A 20019-nucleotide genomic window follows, 5' to 3' on the forward strand; every position below is an offset into this window, starting at 1 on the left:
CCCTCCTGAATCCTTGTTAATGGAGCATCCTGACACTCAAGGCATTTTATAAAATCCAATGTGAGGAAGAATTGTGCCATTTTCACCCAAGTTATAATTTTTCACCAAAACTTTAATTTACTAGGGCCCAATCTAGCATTTTGTATTCACTGGAATTTCACGGTCATGAGGCTGGGGCTGTGGAAGGCTCTGGGAGCCCCCTAGAGACGGGAGCAGATCCTGCTAACACCAGACAGGGGCTTGTGCTCCAGGAGGAACGCAATGAAACAGTACATCAGAAAGTATTCTGGCAAATTATGAAGGGTGACATGGGACCAGCTGTCCATCAGGAGAATGTTGTAGAGTTTCAGGGAATGGATGAATGGATGAGATGTATCTATGCAGAGATGGGGGCTGAGGGATGGAGAGGAAGTGGCAGATGAAATGATGTGAAGGGAAAATAATCTACAATTTGGGGACCATGGCTCTTAGATTTTTGAGGAAAGTCATGCAAACTGAGGAAATAAATTTCCGTCATGACACATCGTACCTAACTTAGTTAATGTTTCTCTTTGAAGGTAAAGCAGAACATTTCAAGACCAAGTCTACCTGGTATCATGCTAAATAAAAATCAGGAACCAAAAAACGATCGTAAGAGATACAGGAGGCTTACATAAAAATAAAGCATCAAATCATTCTTTCATTCATTCAACAAATGTGCATTCATTGCTACTGTGTCAGATCCTGATCAAGGAGTGAGGAATTTAATAGTAATCAGAAAATCCACTCTCCTGGCCATTGTGGTGCTGAGAGTTTAGCACGTTCTCATGGTGACAAGCTCCTCAGTCACTGCAGTTGGAGGACATCTGTCCTCTGAGATCAAAGAGCCCTGTGATGACATAAATGAAAGATGCACATTATAATATGGTATTTGATGCTTCATTGTATTCTTTATGTTTTATCCATACTTCTATATGCATACGTAGTGTCAAAGGGTATTTGCCACAATGTTATAATCTTTAGTTGGTGGTGCCATGTTTTTCTCTGTCATTTTATATGTCTGCAATATTTTTAATAAACATCGTATATTTCCTGCAATATTTTATTATGAAAGATTCAAAGTTTATTAAACCTTGAAATACATACACAATGAACTCATATTACCCATCATCTATATTCAAAAATTAACATATTATTATGATGTTTGCTTAATCATATATGTCCCCAACCTCTCTCCTACCATCAAGCATGTTATTTCTTGTTGCACGTGAAAGCAGGTGCAGACATCAGTGCAGTGAGCCCCAGACACTTCAGCAGGCAAATTAGAACATATTCCACCAATGTTGTTGACAGACACAGGTCGGGTAGGAGTCAGAGCCAATGTTGTAAGGGGATGGTGAGTTGAGGTGACCCGGGGTTATTTCAGGTCCCAGAGAGATAGACCAGGAAATGAGGAGAGCAGACGGAAGGAGAAAAGTAGACTCTGAAATAGTCTGCTGAGGACTGAGGAAGGATGTCATGAAGGTGGAGTGTTTGCCCAAGGACGAGAGGAGAAAGAAAGATGGAGAGAGAGAGAGACAGAGAGACACAAATGAAGAGCCATGTCCTGAAGATTCAGGGCTGCACAGTGTAGGGTGTGAGACTGAAAGAAACACGGCACAGCGCTGCTAAGCCCTTGGCCCAGTGGAAGGTGCAAGTAGGGAGCCTCAGTGATGTGGGTAGGGAAAAGGAAATGGTAGCCTGGGCTTCAGCTGAGGACGGGGTAAGGAACAACAGGGCACCACTCCTCCCTCTGCAAAGACTCTTTTTCCAAGCAAGGTCACACTCACAGGTTCCCCGTATGGGAACATGGACCTATCTTTTCAGGGGCCCACCATATCGCCCATTAGCGGGTATGGAGGAAAAAAATTGTTGGCAATTGCTGAAGCAGGGGATCGATACATTGGATTTTTTCCCCTACAACATTTAGGACTAAAAAATTATTTACTATTTGTCTGAAATTCACATTTAATCGGTTGTCCTGTGTTTTATCTGTGACCCCATATAAAAGCATTCCAGAACTCCCCTTGCCCCTTGCTGATGTCAGCGCCTGCTCTGCTCATGGCAGAGGTTTCTCATCTGCCTCCGTCCTTGCACCCAATTCATGAGAACCTCACAGTAAGTTTCTTCAAAAAGCCATGCCCCACTGACAGGCAGAGAGAGTCCAAACATCCTGAAAATGTTTGTTTCATCCTTCCATTGTCAACCTTGAAACGGAACATTTTAACAAATTATTTTGTGATAAGAGGATGACTTGCCAGTTTTCTTCTAAACTAGCTTGGAGCTTCAGGCCCTGAACTCTGTAGGAGGGGCTTTTCCTTTCCTGGACTCCCCCTGCGTCAGAGGGAGGAGTTACTCCATTACAAAACCAGCTTGTCAACAACTGAAGGGTTAGCATTGAGTTGCTGAGCCAGGTGGGAGACAGACTTTAAGAAGGTGAGTGCTGATTTTATGAATTTTCACACCCTGCCTCACATCCTCACATCTAGGTCACCACAAAAATGTACCCTGAGCACAAGAACAACCTCTTTTAGACTCACACCGTGCCTTCTTGGTGTGCTTAGGGGTGAGTTCAAGGGTTGTTTATGCAATTACTGTTTGATGCATCTTTACAGAAAAGTAACAATAAAGAATTTCAAAAACTAGGGCACGAGAACTTACATATGAAAAAAATTAAAGACAGGAGGAGAAACAAAGTGATAGCATTTAACAATCTGAAAATATGACCCGTGCAAGAGAGAGTGTGGGTGTTTAGGGGGAAGTTACTTTTTCTACAGAAGTAGTTGACACACAACAGTTGTGAACTGTGACACTGTAATACTCTCTGTGGAAATTCAGACTGAATATTAGTTATAATAGGAACAAATTAGTCCCGATGTCAGCACAACAGCATGTTAATTCTGTCTCTTCTGGAATTAACTTGCTGGGAGGTCTCATTCTCTCTTTGGGGTCCAACCAATTCATGGCAAATTCTAAAATTGGCTGGAGCAGGGTTTCCCAATTTTGGGAATATTGACATTTTGGGCTGGGTAATCCTTTCTCATGGGGAGCTGTCCTGTTCAATTTCCTTTTTTTTCTTCTTAGTTAAAAAGTATTTATTATAGGGGCTGGTCCAGTGGCGTAGTGGTTAGGTTTGCATGCTTTGGTGGCCTGAGGTTCGCTGGTTCAGATCCTGGGAGCACACCTTGCACCGCTCTCAAGCCATGCGGTGGCAGGCATGCCACATATAAAATACAGGAAGATGGGCAAGGATGTTAGCTCAGGGCCAATCTCCCTCCACAAAAAGAGGAGTATCGGAGGTGGATGTTAGCTTAGGTCTAATCTTCCTCAAAAAAAAGAAAAATTATTTATTATAGAAGTGCACATTAAATTAGTTTTAAGGAATGCACTTAAGAATAGTGTTAGCATATATATTTTCTCATTTACAAACTTTACACCATTAACACATCTACAACGATGGTTTATTTTATACTTATAGGAAATCTTCATTGCATCAACACTACTCCCACTCTCACCTTTTATTTTCCTTTCACTCTGTCCGTGTAGAAAGAACACAGTATGAAGGTCAAGTTCCATCCCAGTGCTGGTGGCAGCTGGAGAGTCCAATGAGAGTTACATAAGGATAGAGAAGAATTATTCTATTGTTCGAAAATATACTTTTCAAAAAACCTTTATCCTAGGGAGCTGACACATTGCAGGAGCCAATCACACTCCACCACAAGGTAGTTCCAACTAAATATCCAATCAGTGTGTCTGTTAGGATGACATGGTGGGTGACAAATGAGCTGGGTAACATGCAGAAGGACCGAGGGTGGGTAAGAAGCATTCAGATGCACATCGAGGCATCGCCCCACTCCACATCAGAGGCACCTCTGCTCTCGACCCCATGGATGTGGCACCCTCCCTCCTGGCTTTGACAACCAAAAATGTCTCCAGAGATTGCCAAGTGTCCTCCGGAGCCAGAGGGACAAAATCACCCCTTGTTAATAGTCCCTGGATGACATGACCTCTCATACTTCCCAGCTCAGGAAGTCTTGATGGCAAAACTAGATAATCACAGGGGCATAGAATGAATTTATAAAAGCACAGGAATCCTCCTAGCTAGAACGCAAGAGTCATTCAGATCAGAACAAAGAGTCAACCACACTCTGTTATAAGTATTAATATTGGGGGGAAAAGGTAGAGTCTCACACAGGAGAGAGAGAGAGATTCTTGGAGATAACGTGAAAGTCCGGGAGCAGTCCGAACACGAGAGAACCCACGGGGAAAGCTCTAGGACCTATGGGAGAAGGTACAGCAATGGCAACAAGGAAAAGCACCAGGCAAGATGCTCTGGAGAGCAAGTGTGACAGGGGTGAGGCGGGGCCTCCTGTGCAGGGGAGGAAGGCAGCCCAGTGGGTAGAGAGGAGGGAGCTGGGACTGGATGCTGCCCAGGAGGAGGGAGCGCCCTGCACAGACGCAGCAGCCCCTCAGCTGTGTCCCCTGGCAGCCTCCTCACCTTGCTCTGACTTGCTGGGCTGTGAGACTCATGACTGTTGGTTGGAACCACCCAAAGTGAAGTCCCTGCTGGGCCCTTTGTGCTCTGTCAGTTGTCCACAAACCTGCTTTACTGACCAGACTTAAAGCCCTTTAGGTCAGGGACCAGATCAGGCTCGATCTTGTCCCCAACCAGCCCTCATTTCTCAGCATGCAAAACTGCTCAGGGAGTGTTGGCTGAGGGAGTTTGAAGGAAATTTTTTATTTTTAATTTTTAGTGGGAAAGCTTCACCCTGAGCTAACATCTGTTGCCAATCTTCCTCTCTCTCTCTTTTTTTCTCTCCCCAAAGCCCCCAGCACATAAATCTATATTCTAATTGTAAGTCCTTCCAGTTCTTCTATGTGAGTCTGCGAGATAGCATGGCTACTGACATACGAGTGGTGTGGTTCCGCACCAAGAAAGCATTCAAGCCACCTGAGCTAAGTGTCCAACTTTAACCGCTAGGCCATCAGGGCTGGCTCTGAAGGAAACTTTTTAAAAGAATGAAACACTTCAACATGTAAACCAGAAGCAAGTGTTAGAGAAGGATCAGTGGAATGAGTGCATTTCCAGGTAAGCAAGAGGACGTGGAGAGACGTGATCAGTTCATCAAGTGTAGACAGGGAGACCCGCCCGAGCGCTGAGAACAGCTGGAGAGACAAGCAGTGGGTCTCGCATTCCAATGGCTGGAACCCATGCGCAGGGGGCCTGGGCACAGGACAGAGTCCATAGTGCCCGGATCAGGGAGGGAGAGGCAGCGGGGCTGGCCTGGGGAGAGAGGCACGTGGGGTGCAGGGTTCTGGGGCAGAACCAGGGATCTGCTGCATTTGGGGCTACACAAGGCTGTGTTTAATGACCTGCCAGAACCCGGAACCTTCCCCAAAAACTTCCTGCAATCCAGGTTAAGCAATGAGTGAAGATCACTAATCTTTCCCCACGAGCTAAATACAAAGAGCCTTTTTATGACATTTGAGAAAAAGTCTGGACATATATATATATTTTTTACTATATCAAGTCTTATTCCTATGGGAGTTCTATCTGTCAAGAGATAGATACATAGATAGATAGATAGACAGATAGACAGACAGACAGACTGACAGACAGACAGAAGAAAGTAGACACCTGTGCTCCCCGGTGTGTTCAACTCACTCATCTCCCAGGACCTGGGAGCAGGAGGGAAGTTGCATTTGCTGATCCCTATCATGAATTTTTCTGTACGTTATCTCATTTAACTCTCTGCAGCCCTCAAAAGTAGAGAGAACTCTATTTTATGAAGAGAAAATTATGGTGCAGACATGAAACACCCTGCCGGGTCTCTGTTCCTTGTGAGGAAAGGAGCTGGGCTTTGGCTCCAGCCTCCCTTCTCTCTGCTAAGAAGCGCTGTAATCAGGACCTCCCCCAGCATCACTCCTTTAGTTTACCCCTGGAATTATCATGCACATATGCATTTGAGGAACATAAGCCCTCTCCCCTATTAAGGTTAATGTAGTTATTTTAGTCCTCAGCTTACTCACAGTAGTGTTTTAGGAAGTCAAAGTAAAGCAAGGCACACAGTTATCAATGTTTCTTCTTATCAGGCCCCTAAAATCAGCTGACAGAGAGGAACTCACGAATTCCGTGTTTCCCTCTCGTCCTCCCTTCAACCACTAGTTGGTGATGGAACAGGAGTCTCAGAGAGAAGCCTAGAGAGAGCCTCAGTCTCACCCAGGGAAGTCAAACCTGAAATCACCTGGCCTGACATCCAAGGACCAATGCTTGAGCCCAGGGAAGCTGCTGTGTGTCTGTGACTCCAGTTTCCTCATTTTTAAAATGGGACATTAGAAGCTATTTCCTGGGTTGTTGTTGAGGGCAGACCCGCTTGCTGGACAGTGAGTGTCAATCAGGAACATATGTGTGTGACCTTTCGCAATTCATCGACTCAATCTAGTTCTCATTTTCTGTTAACCAGAAAAGCTTTAGGATATGCTGACCTTTGCCCCAGTCTTGACCAGGCCTTGGAAACCTCTTAGTGGAAGGTGAACAAGGTGCCTTAAGGAAGAGAATTACAGTAAAATATTATCGTATTATCTAAGATAAGATTCCTTTCCCTTCATAACTTGATCCTCAGTCACAGGGAAGGGAGCTGAGTGTGAGGTGTGAGTGATTTGGCTCTGTGACCTTTAGGCCACAGCAAACACACCTCCCACCATAGTGTCAGCTTTAGTCTTCTGTTCATTCTGCTCCTCATAGCACCTCCATTTCCCTTGATAGGAAAATACAAACTCCACTATGTCCAATTGCGAGACAAACGAGTTGATTAAGTATGTTTCCAAAGGATATTTTACTTCTAAAGGTTAGGCTTTTGAGTCCTTCATTAAAGGTCTGGATATTGAAAGCATTGTGTTATCTAAAATTCAAGTCACACGCACTTACTCAGAGAAATATCCACTGAGTAAAGAGAAGTATATTTTTGTCCCAAACTCCACAACAATACAATTTTGCAAGAAGAATCTTAATGTTTTCTAAACAGAGCGTGAGATTCGCAGAGGAAATGCAGGTGTTCCTCCCTAAGTCCTGGCTTTGGGACTGCTGCTTGTAACGAGTCTTGCATGTTTCTGTTGCTGCACCAGGTTCATTGTTGCTGCCACCTGGAAAGCCCAACACTGAGATGACGAATTTGCAGCAGAAAGAGAGTTTAATGACAAGGCAGCCATGTAGGAAGCGAAAACATGAGCCTCAAATCTGCTTCCCCAAAAATAGGGATTCAGGGATGTTTATGGGATGGGGGCAAGGTGGTCTGAAGTGTGGAGAGAGGTGATTGGAGGGGAGGAGAGGTGAGGCAATTGATGATCTGTGCAGGCGTAGTCAGACTCCACGCCTCTTCACAGGACCCATGCTCACAAAATGGCGGTGTGAGCATGATCTGCGGGTGGAGTTTTTAGCCTCTTGACCTCAAAATGTCACCTATCAGACATCTGTGCAGGCCCAGTTGATATGTTGGTGGTTTCAGCTAGCCTGGAGTGGAAAAAGGGTTCTAATTCCTGAAAAATAGCTCAAATACCAATCACCATGGTGACCCAGGCTCCAGGAAGATGGTATCTATAGGAGCCTAGTGGGAGTCAGATAGCATATGGCCTAAGCAGCGTAGTTAACAATGGGTGGGTTAAACAGCTGAAAGCTAGAGTCAGTAATTGCAACAAGGAAAAAACCTTTAGTTCCTAGCTACTTCATCATCAATGGCTAACTGTTTGCCAGTTTCACGTGCATTCACTCCCATGAGAGAACCAGCCATGTCCACTGTTGGAGCCGCTGGGTGTCAGTCTCTGGTCCCCTGCTGTGTCGACTACCCAGGCAGCCTGGGATGGAACAAGGGCTTTCAGAGTTTGCTGACTGGACACAACCAGTGTCTCTCTTACCATCTGTTGGCCAAATGAGTGTGCACACATCCACGCATGCAACACACATATGACTGAATGCAAAACTCCTGAAATGATGCTCCCCTTGTCTGCATATGGTGCACTTGGATAGTGTCTACTGTCTTGTATTTTGTTTTAAAAGTTGATGGATTTCACAATCCACTGAAGGATGATCATGTGTATTTTGAAAAATCCCAATACAGAAAATGAGTCCTAGACTTTGGTTTCACGTAGAAGTGGGTTTGAATCCCAGGACCACCACCTACATTGGGCAAGTTACTCTAGAAACCTCCATCTCACCAGCTGTGAAGTGAGAGTAATAAGAGATTCCACCTCAGGTGATTTTTGTAGGATTAAATGAAGGCAAATTAGCGAGCATCCACTGTATGACAGACAGTGAACAAATGTCCACTCCATATACTGAAAAGTTAATGCAGTAACTTCCCTTTCTATATATTATAAAATGCACCAAGTAGAGGTAGAAAGTAGAATTCCATGAAAAGCAAGGAATCAGCATCCTGCATCTGTGCAAAGGATTAGGATCTTTTGAGCCACAGTTCAGTGAGTCTGAGCCCCAATTCCAGCTCTGGAACAAATGAAGCCTTAACACTGCTCCCTCTGCCTCCTCGCTGTCAGGGAAGCACTATGGTTCAAGGCCCTCACAGGCTCCCAGGGCCTGCCTCTGTGTGGGTTCCAGCCCTGCCCTCCCTTTACTCCTGGGCTGGATTTCCACATCCAACACTAGCTGAAGTGTGACTGTGGATGTGTCATTTAATGTCTAAGCTGTGGTCTCGTTAACTATCAAATGGATAAAATAACAACTATTTCATGGGGTTGTTAGGAGATTAAAGATGTGATGTATCCAGGATCTGGCCCCGTGGCATAGTAGTTAAGTTCGGCACGCTCTGCATTAGTATTCTGGATTCGCAGGTTCGCATCTTGAGTGCAGACCTGCACCACTCCTTGGCCATGCTGTGGTGGCCACCCACATACAAAACAGAGGAAGATTGGCATAGATGTTAGCACAGGGGTAATCTTCATCAAGCCAAAAAAAAGAGGAAGATTGGCAACTAATGTAGCGCAGGATAAATCTTCCTCAGGAAAAAAATGTATATATAATATATCCAAAGGAGTTAGCATTCCATCAGGATTGTTAAGAGGAGATATTCAATGAATAGTGGTTCTCTAATCCTTCTCCCTCCCCCTAAAACCAAGCACACATCCTTACCACAGACTCTCACCTATTAGGCTGCTAAGCCCACCAGATTTTACCCAGTGGACACTGGAGAATGGTTTGATGCAGTTTCTTGGGCTCGGCTCCTGAGGGTGAGAATTTGGGCTGAGGAAGGCATTCCAGGGACTCTCCAAGTCTGCCAGGAAGGAGGCAGACCCTTCCTCAGCATTGTTGGTGCTGTTAACCACGGATCTTAAAGTGCAGTTTTGTTTCTGTTGTTTCATTCATTCATTCCTTCATTGATTCAGGTGTAGAGAACCCAGGAGACAGCATCATGGCAGCGAAGCCCATGCTTCACTACTTCAATGGACGAGGCCGGATGGAGCCTATCCGGTGGCTCCTGGCTGCTGCTGGAGTTGAGGTCGGTTCTGAGTTCGGTCGTCTTCAGTTGGATCTAGAAGTGACTATCAAAGTCCTTGCTCCTGTGAGCTAGGAGACTATTCTCTCTAAACTATCTGTCAAGAGTTGTGCATTGAAAAAAAATACAGCGATTAAGAGATGAACAGATTTGACCTAACATAAAATTACAATTTCTTGTCATCAAACAGCATAAACAATTAAAGTAAATTTAAGAAGCTCACCACAATGTGTGGAATTTATTTGGATTTGGATAGAAACAAAGTGTAAAGTATCATTTATGACATTTGTTCAATAATTAGAAACATGAACATGAACAAATAGTAGATAATATTAAAGAATTATTGTTGGTGCTTTAGGTGTGATAATGTACTGTGCTTGTTGTTTAAGTAGTTCTTTTATTTTGAAAATGTACATTGAAATGTTTAAAAATGAAATATATGATGTTTCTATTTTTCAAATTACTACAAGAGAGGGAGAGTCGTGGGCATACAGATGACAGGAGTCTGGCTTGAGTTGGTTATTATGGTACTGGATGAAGGGTACACGGAGCAGCATTATACTTTCCTGTTTATTTTTATACATGCTAGAAATTTCCACAATAAAATGAGAAAAATTAAGTAAAACATAATAAAATCTAAGATAGAGTCAGAAATATGGGAGGAGTGAATTGTAAGTAACCACCTGTGAAAGAGTAATACACTCACTCAGCAGTGATTTTGTTCAGCACCTTCAAGCGCCAGGTGCAGAGAAACAGATGAACAAGGGCCCTGTCCTCAGGCAGCTTACATTCTATTGAGGTTGCACACAAGTAAGGAGGTGATTAAAAGGAGGGGGGAGCATCTAGGAGGACACCCAAGCATTTACAGTGCCAAAATGCCACAGTCCCAGTGGAAAGCTGGTAGGTCTTCCTGGACTCTGTTGAGTGCTGCCCTCTGGAGGTGTCACTGTGAAAAACATTTCTTAGTCCAGATCAGACAGACCAGCAAGTCTGGGAGGGTTTTCCTGGGGAGGAGTCACTGACGAGCTCAGGAGATCTTGTACCTCATGTGGGAGCAGAAGAGGAGGGATCCAGGTGAGGTGGCATCCTGTGACAGGAACCTCTACTGTGCTGCCTCCAGGGTCAGCTGTGGGGTTCAGGGATGTGTTCAGAGCCCCTGGCAGGATGACTTCAGCACAGGAGGGGGAAGTAGAGGAGATGCTGAGCGCATCCCAGGCTTCCTCTTCTCCATCAGCTTGACTGACAAGAGGGGTGCGGCAGGACTTACCAGAGGCTCTCAGTCACAGCTTCTAGGTTCCCTGTGCCCAAAGGCTCGTCCTCACCATCCCATCCGTCTCCATTAGCCTCACAAACGTCATCTCACCAGCCAACCAATCCCACCTTGGCCCCCCTCCCTAGATGAGCAACCACCATCCCTTATGTTTGTCTGGAACTGGGTGCTTTAGGAGTTGCTGCACCCCCACCTCACTATCTCTATAGTCTGACTCTGTGGAGCCATGTGGATCCACAATAAATGCTTCCACTGGACAAGTTAGAATTCCCCAGATTCCCAAGCTTTTCACCATCAAGAACCCTTTAAACCATAGCAGCCACTGCAAACAGCACTCCTAGTTATACTTGGTGTGTGTGGCATGGGTCCTGTAATCTGTATTTTAACACAACATATTCCATTTAAGAAAATGTCCTCCCTGTGTTTGATGGAGGAGGAAACTGAGGCCTGGAGATGCTAAGTGACTGTGCCCCGATCACACAGCTACCGTGAGGCAGAGCCAAGATTGGAACCAAATCGCATCAACACTGAGATCCATTTTCTTGACATTGGTCTCTTTTGACCTTTGGTTTGGTCGATTCTGCCGATTAAGTAAACTGCATGATCATATACTGACTGATTTTCATATTTGTGTTGAAACCCCACAAGCACTCAGACCTTCTGGTCAGATGACGGCCTTGCTGCCGGCTGCCCTCCAACCAGAGAGACTTGTCTCAGGAGAAGGAGAATCTACACCAAGGTCTACGTCCTGAGTGTAGGTCAAGGACGGAGGATAGGTTCACAAATGTGAGGTGGCTTTAAATTAAAAAAAAAAAAAGGGATAACATGATGAAAGCAACCATCTTTGAAAATCCTGACAACTTCTGTTTATTGAGCACCTCATGTATACATGGTGCTGTTTAAAGGCCTTTGCATACCTTGCTGATTTGATCTTCCCACCAACCTATAACGTAGGTGCCATAACTATACCCATATATAGATGAGGATACTGAGACACGAGGAGATTTGGTGACATGTCCAACGTCAAGAGGTAGCACGTGTAAGAAATGATGCTCAAATGCAGGCAGTCATATCAGAAACCAAGATTTCTTGATTAAAAATCAATTTTTCTAAACTAGTTTGGGAACTCTTTTTCCTTTCTTAAGTTGGGAATCTAACCTAGGGTGTCCCAATTTTCCAGGAGAGGAAATTCTGAATCTTAGAGTTAAAACTGTGCAGCAAACAGGACTCATTTCATACTAAGTGGGGCCTCGTGGGATGGAGTGATGTCAATGACAGCAGAAGTCACTGGTGACAGCTTCTGGGATGGTCATGGCCCCATGGTTACCCTATACTGGAGGACACACAAGGTCCTGTCGTGATCTCACCTGGAGAGGCAGGCTTTCCTGAGATATTAAAACCCCGTAACTAGGTGAACTTCCCATTCCCTTCCCTCCGTGACTTCCCCGCAATGACCAGGATCGCCCACAGAGGTGGAAACAAAGTGGAGGTGAATTGAAACCTCAAGAATGAGTCGTTACCTGCTGCCACCCATGCTCTTTCCTTGGTGGCTCTAACCTAAATTTCCAGTCACCCTGATCATACTCCCCTATGTACTCTGACAAGCTCAGAAATCTTCCTTCTCCTTATTATGTGCCGGACATTCAAGTTTAAAACTTTTATAATGCTGTGGAATGAAAGAACAGGAGCTCACTTACTGTTTCTGCTTTCCAGTTTGAAGAGACATTTATAGACACTCCAGAAGACTTTGAAAAGCTAAAAAATGGTAAGACCAAGTGTCTAAATTCCTCTGATGAGAGGATCTAGTCGAAGTCACGTGTTGAGATTTAACCCCAGGCAATGCCTATGTGTGTGTATGCTGGGAGTTGGGGGCCAAAGAGAGAGAGAGAAGTGCTTCAAATGTATGGGGTGGGGCTCCCTGAGCAGCTTTGGTAACTCCCTCGGGACCAGGAAGGGCTGAAACTCTCTGAGTATTTGCTACGAGACCATCTCCGGTGTCCTGTGGATCCCTCTCTTTGCTTTCTTCTGCTCTTCTGCACCATGACTGAGCTGTATCAGCTCAGGATCCCACAGCCTCCCAGAAAGGACAGCAAACACATGCAGTAGAGTGAAAGAGGAGAAACAGGCACAGCAGTTGCCTAGAATTCTCTCCCTGATGACTGGAAAACGTGAAGTCCTAACCGTATTATAGACTCAGATCACAAGATGCTGTTGAGATAGTTGGAATGCCAGGTAAGTCAGTGAGGAGAGAGAGAAAGAGGGAGGCCAGCAGGACTGGGTGGGGAAAACAGGGGCCCCCACCAACACTATCCAATGGTGGAATAAATCACCCTCCATAGAAATCTCACTTACTACTGGCCTTAATGCCAGCTGCACCATAGACTTGTTCTCGGAACGTCCCACCTGAAATGGCAAACGGTTGGTGGTCCTGTTGTAGCTTCTCCCAACTTCTTCCTCAAATATCCATGAAGAGAAATCGAGCACAAGAAATACAGGGACCTACCAAGTATCTGGATGGGGAATAAAACCAGAAATGAAATAACAGGTTAAAAAGTGAAGGGAGGCTTGAACACAAAAGAAGGACAATGGGACACAACAACTGCTCTTCTGTTAAAGTGTTACCCAGTAATTTCAGTTCCATTTTACATCGCTAGTCCTTTCAACAAACAGCTTTTCATCTTCAAAGAATGAGATCCATAAAGCATTTCACTCTACTTTTCCTGTTCTTCTTTTGAAAGATGGGAGTTTGATGTTCCAGCAGGTGCCAATGGTGGAAATTGATGGGATGAAGCTGGTGCAGAGCAGAGCCATTCTCAACTACATCGCCGCCAAACACAACCTCTATGGGAGAGACATCAAGGAGAGAGCCCTGTACGGTATTTTTCCTGCTGTTTTGTCAAGAATTAATAGGAACAATTTAGGTCCTTCCCTGGGGGACCGTGACCGTGTCAGGGGGATCATGACCACCAGCTGTGTGGCTATGGTGGTGTAGACTGAGGTGCAGTCCAGCAGAGACCTCGGAGGATGAGGGACAGGAAACCTGCAGTGGACTCAAGCCAGTGGGATGATAGAAGAGGATGCGGCCCCTGGAGAGGGCACAGTGACAGAGGTCTGCAAACCATGATGAACTAAGAAGCCAGGAGGATGGTGAAGTCATGACTCCAGGTGCTCAGGACTTTAGGAGCTGGACACCAGCCCACAGCTAGAGAGGAGGACAAAGTGTCTGAGGGTCTAGAGGATTAGCCTGGGGAGTGAAGGAGCCTATTCTCAAACCTAGAATTTACCAGAATGATGACCAGGACCCTAAATTATGACCCAGTTATATGAATGGGCCATTTGACAAGGATTAGAAACGTTGAGCCCAAGATGCTAGGGTTACATTGAGCATTTTGATACAGGGATGAAGCAGCAGATTTATTCAATACAAACTTATCTGGGCAGTCTCTTCCTTGTTGTGATGGGAACACATGATTAAAATTAAAACAGTGTAAGGAACTGTAGCAGTTACTCAAAAGTTAAACATAGAGTTACCATATGACACAGCAATTCCACTACTTGGTATGTACCCCAGAGAATCGAAAAGCCATACACACTAAGACCTGTAGAAAACGTTCATCACGGTGTTGTTCATAATCTTCAAAAGTGGAAACAGACCATTGTCCATTAAGTGATGAACGGATGAACAAAGAGTGGTCTATCCACACAATGGAGTAATATTTTTCCATGAAAAGAAATGACATCCTGATGCAGGCTACAACATGGATGGATCTTGACAACATTCTGTCACAAAAGGAACCAGACACAAACAGCACATATTCCATGATTTCCTTTGCGTGAAACATCCAGAACATTCACATCGACAGAAACAGAGAGCAGTTGAGTGGTTTCCTAGGGCTGGAGGGAGGGAAGAGTGTTGAATGCCTGAGAAAGCACAGCAGCTCCTTCAGGAGAGATAAAAATAGTCTGGAATTAGAGTGTGGTGGTGGTACAGAATTCTTCGGCTTTGCTAAAAATCACAAAATTGTGCACTTGAATAGGATGACATTAAGGTAGGTGAATTATACGTGAACAAAGCTTTTATTTTTAAAAACCTCTCGCAGGAAGCTTCGTTTGGAACACACAAAGCAAATCACCTGGCTTATGCTCTGGTGGGAAGTGAATGAAGAATTGCACCATTTCAGGGGATACTTTAGGTTTGTTCTTGAGAAATGCAAACATGGTCAGCATTGGGCAGCAGCACCTGGAGAGGGCTGTGAACCATGTTCTATGGAAATCATTGGAGGAGCTGCTAACATTGGGCATTGCGTGGGCCTGGGTGGTGTAACAGGATAAAAGGCAGAGGGACATGGCTGAGACAGCAATGCCAGGACTCCCTGTGGAGGTGACTTAGGTTGCAGGTCTTTGGCCGTGTGAATCACACTGAGTTTGTGCACAGAACAAACTCAGCAGAGCTGGCAAACCCTAGCTAGGGTCTCAGTGGTCACCTGCAGTGATTCCACCAATGTTTCTCATGCCTGTGACTCGGGGCAGGTCACCGATGCTCCTGATCCTTACGTTTTGTCTTGCGTATACCAAAAGTTTTAGACATACATCTACCTTGAAAGGTTGGTGTAAAGTGAAAGGGGAAAGTTAAGAAAAAATCATGGGTGGATGACTGGCCTACGAAAATGCAGGTGGATTCCTCTGCCACCTCCTGGTGCCCCATTCCTTTATATTTTTAAACTATTAAACCAACGGCAGAAGAAGTTGGACACTTTGGTCATTTTTGTCTTTCAGGATTGATATGTACATAGAAGGTGTGGCAGATTTGAATGAAATGATCCTGCTTTTACCCGTAAGCCCACCTGCTGAAAAAGATGCTAAGATTACGCTGATCAAAGACAGAACAACAAATCGTTATTTGCCTGCGTTTGAAAAAGTGAGTTGGCTGTTCAGCATCCTGGGGCACTGAGATCAGAGGAGAAAGAAGAGAACTGGGCATTCCTGGGACAAAGACCTTCACTCCCAGTCAGCCTTCCTGAATCCTAGTTAATGGAGCATCCTGACTCTCAAGGCATTTTATAACAATGCACTGTGAGGAAGAATTGTAGCAGTTCTAGCCAAGTTCTAATTGCTAGCAAAATTTCAATTTACTAGGCCTCAATCTAGAATTCTCTCTTCAACGGAAATTTGGGGTCATAGATCTTGGGCTGTGCAAAGCTCTGGGAGCCACACTAGAGATTGGAACAGATCTTGCAGAACACCATAGAGGGGCTTAACTCCAAGAGGAACACGATGAAAGCAATACATCAGAACATATTCTGTGGCCAGCTCCCATGGCCTAGCATTTAAGTTCAGGGCACTCCACAGGGGCCTGGGTTTGGTTCTCAGGTGTGGACCTACACCACTCTGTTAGCGCCATGCTGTGCTGGTGGCCCACATACTAAAAAACAGAGGAATATTGGCATGGACGTTAACTCAGGGATAACCTACCTCAGCAAGAAGAAAATATTCTGGTATCAAGTGTAGGGAGACATGAGACCAGCTGTCCATCAGGAGAATGTGGTGGAATTTCAGGGAATGGACGAGATGTATTGAAACAGAGATGGGGGACATGGATAAAGAAGAAGAGAGAGATGAAAGGATGTTAAGGGAAACAAATCTATGAATTTGGGAGCAGGGCTAGTAGATTTTTGAGAAAAGTCATGCAAACTAAGGATATAAAGTTCCATCATTAGCATACTACCTGTGCTAGTGGATGTTTCTCTTTGAAGGTCAAGGAGGACATTTCAAGACCACAACTACCTGAAATCATGCTAAATAGAAATCAGGAACCAAAACTTGATTGTAAGAGATACAGGAGCCTTACATGTAAATAAAAGGATTGATCTTGACATCCCCATCATTATAGAGCATTAAATCATTCTTTCATTCATTCAACAAGCGTGCACTCAGTGCTAGTGTGTCAGCTCCTGTTCGCGCCGGGAACAGTGTAGCACTAACAATGAAGTCCACTCTCCTGGCCCTTGTGGCGCTGAGAGTTCAGCACGTTCACAGGGTGACAAGCTCCTCAGTCACTGCAGTTTGAGGACATTTGTCCTCTGAGATCAAAGAGCCCTGTGATGACATAACTGAAAGAAACACATTACAATACAGCATTTGATGCTTCATTATATTATTTGCTTTTATCCATACTTCTATGAGCATACATATTCTGGAAGGGTCTTTGCCAAATTCTTATGATCTTTAGTTGGTGGTGCCATGTGTGTTTTTTCCCTTTTTTGTCTATTTCCATATCTCTGCATATTTTTCATAAATATCACATTTTTTCTTCAATATTTTGTTAAGAAAAGTTCAAAGATACATAACAGTTGAAATACAGATACAATGAACTCGTATATAGCCATCACCTATATTGAAAAAATTAGCCTTTTTTTATGATGTTTGCTTAATCATATGTGTCCCCATCCTCCTCTCCTCCAATTAAGTACATTATTTTTTGCTGCATTTTAAAGCAAGTACAGACATCAGAGCAGTCACGGCCAGACACTTCAGCAGGCAAATTAGAACATATTCCACCAATGTTGTTGACAGACACAGGGCAGGTAGGAGTCAGAGCCAATGTTGTAAGCGGACGGTGAGTTCCAGGTAACCCAGGGTTATTTCAGGTCCCAGAGAGACAGACCAGGAAATGAGGAGAGCAGCCAGGTGGAGAAAGGTAGACTCTGAAATAGTCTGCTCAGGACTGAGGAAGGATGTCATAAAGGTGGAGTCTTTGCCCAAGGGAGAAAACAGAAAGAAAAATGGAGAGAGAGAGAGAGACTGAGAGATACAGATGAAGAGCCATGTCCTGATGTTTCAGGGCTGCACAGTGTAGGGTGTGAGACTGAAAGAATCAAGGCACAGAGGTGCTAAGCCCTTAACCCAGTGGAAGATGCTGGTAGGGAGCCCCAGTGATGTGGGAAGGAGAAAAGGAAATGGTATCCTAGGCTTCACTGAGGAGTGAGGGAAGAACAGCAGAGCCCACGCCTCCCGCTGTGTCAGTGATTCAGGGCCGGTGGAGAAGGTCTGGAGCTCCACATCCGCCCAGTGGGCAGCAGAGGAGGGAGAGCGGGCTGGAGAGAGCTGGAGGAGCAGGGGGCCCAGCCTGCCTGTGCCTGTGTTCATGATCCGATTCCTCCAATTCGCCAGGTGTTAAAGAGCCACGGACAAGACTACCTGGTTGGCAACAGGCTGAGCAGGGCTGACATCCACCTGGTGGAACTTCTCTACCTTGTTGAAGAGCTTGACCCCAGCCTTCTGGCCAACTTCCCTCTGCTGAAGGTGATCTCTTTCACAGCCCTCAGGACGGAAGGCCCACACCTCCCATCTTGGAATGTAATATTTGGCCTCTAGGGTCCCCACTATTGTGCAGGCCTTTCCTGCCCTCTGGTCTCTAAACTTAGCTTCTAGACCCTGGTGTGAGGCATGAACAAAATCTCCTTTGGCTGAAGAAATCTGAGTGGATTCTGCCACCAAAAGAATAATTTCTCTTTTACAATGAGAGGGACCCAGCATCAGCTCCTCTCTCCCAGGCCTCCGTTCCATTCCGGATTCTGTCCTCTTTTCTCTGTGATTCCCTCAACCCAGGAGTGTCCTTCTCCTTCCACACCCGAGTCTGTGAGCAGCTGTCCTCCCCTCGGCTCCTGCTCCTCCTTCCACCCATGTGTTTCTCTCCTCACAGTCTCCCCTCTCTCCTCGTCTCTCTCCCTCGGTGGGCAAATTGGTTTTACCAGCCTCATGGTTTACCTTTTATATTTCCTGTCTTCAGGTCCTGCCCACTTTTCCTAAATCTTTGCTTTTCCTGACTGGAGACTTTATCTGTGCTGATATCGGACAGACACATTACTTTTTCTTGTGTTGCCCAAAAGCCATGAATCCACAGGATGAGTGTGTAGGGAAGAACATTGGGAAGAAAATTCTATTGAGCTGGATTTTCTTGCTGTTATCCTCATGTCTCACCTGGTGTCCGTTCCCAGCCTCATACTGGTGCCGATGGAGGAGACTCAGGTGGTCCTCGTCTAGGAGGGTCTCAGATTCCCTGGCTTGTGCTAATGATGGGCTTGGTCTTTGGCTCCACTCTGAGGCTCTGCTCTTGTGCCTTGCAGGCCCTGAAAGCCAGAATCAGCAACCTGCCCACCGTGAAGAAGTTTCTGCAGCCTGGTGGGGCGAGGAAGCCTCCAGTGGATGAGAAATCTGTAGAAAAATCAAGGAAGATTTTCAAGTTTTGACAAAGCAGGCCTGGCCCCCAGCACAGGCAGGACCGATCTTCTGAAGTTTTCCAACTGTGAAGTGCTTGTCTTACATGTAGACCCTGAGTATTGTGACACTAAGAATCTAATCCGTTGTTTAAATGCTAATTTAACAAAAATCCACTATGCAAATTTGGTTACAAAGCAATCTATTTGTTTTGATCAAACATGAAATTATTTCCTCCTAGGATGTCTCCTGGACTTAAAAATAAATAGAACGAGAAAAAGTTTCATGGACTCTTTGATCTAATCAAAAATTGTCATATAACAGTCATGAAATACCTGGTCAAAAAGAGTGAAGCAGAAATTTTCACCTATATTCTCAGTTACACAAAAATTGTCTTTTCCTTTTGTACTTGCTGTCTTTCTGACCTACAACCTAAAAACTTTTTTCTCCCTTTTTATTTTTACAAAACCAGGTAATGAACTTTTTTTCCTGTTCACTTATGGAACTAATCTTTCTTTACATCTAATGTGTGATATACAGTGTCCAGGGAGCAGATAAACGATGATAAGCAAAACAGATAGAGTCTCTGTCCTCATGGGGTTCACTCTAGTGAGAGAAAGAAAAAAATACGTCATTCTAATCCAAAATCATGTGTGCCTTGTCCATCAATTTCCTAGGGTTGCTGTAACAAATGACCACAAATTTAGTGGCTTAAAACACTGGAAATTGATTTTCTCGCTGTTCTGGGGACTCTTCGTGCAAACTCAAGATTGAGCAGGGCCACGCTCTCTCTGAAGCCTCAGGGAAGGATTCATCCTTACCTCTTCCTGGTTTCTCATCCTTGCTGGCAAGCCTTGGCATTTCTTGGCTTGTAGATGCATAAGTCCAATCTCTGCCTCCGTTGTCACATGGCGTGCTTCCCGTGTGTGTCTCTACCCAAAGTTCTGTCTTCTTATAAAGATACCGGTAATTGGTTTTGGGCCCACCCTGGTATAGTATGACCTTATCTTA

At 44.9% G+C, this 20019-nt stretch overlaps 1 protein-coding gene across 2 annotated transcripts; it reads left to right on the forward strand.

The window, feature by feature from the left end:
• Window positions 1-2269: 2269 nt before the first annotated feature.
• On the forward strand, window positions 2270-19288 carry LOC100271875 (glutathionine S-transferase alpha 3). Of its 2 annotated transcripts, XM_003363724.5 has the most exons (7): window positions 2270-2454; window positions 9412-9524; window positions 12505-12556; window positions 13530-13662; window positions 15568-15709; window positions 17962-18093; window positions 18918-19288. In XM_003363724.5, exons 2-7 carry the CDS (start codon window positions 9438-9440, stop codon window positions 19038-19040), a joined length of 669 nt encoding a protein of 222 aa, XP_003363772.2. In that variant the 5' UTR covers window positions 2270-2454; window positions 9412-9437; the 3' UTR covers window positions 19041-19288. The 2 variants fall into 2 exon arrangements, with proteins under 2 accessions (XP_003363772.2, XP_070101775.1); XM_070245674.1 differs by lacking the exons at window positions 12505-12556; window positions 13530-13662.
• The last annotated feature ends 731 nt before the right edge of the window (window positions 19289-20019 follow it).

This window comes from Equus caballus, chromosome 20 (assembly GCF_041296265.1).
Source record: "Equus caballus isolate H_3958 breed thoroughbred chromosome 20, TB-T2T, whole genome shotgun sequence".
Classification (NCBI taxonomy): domain Eukaryota; kingdom Metazoa; phylum Chordata; class Mammalia; order Perissodactyla; family Equidae; genus Equus; species Equus caballus.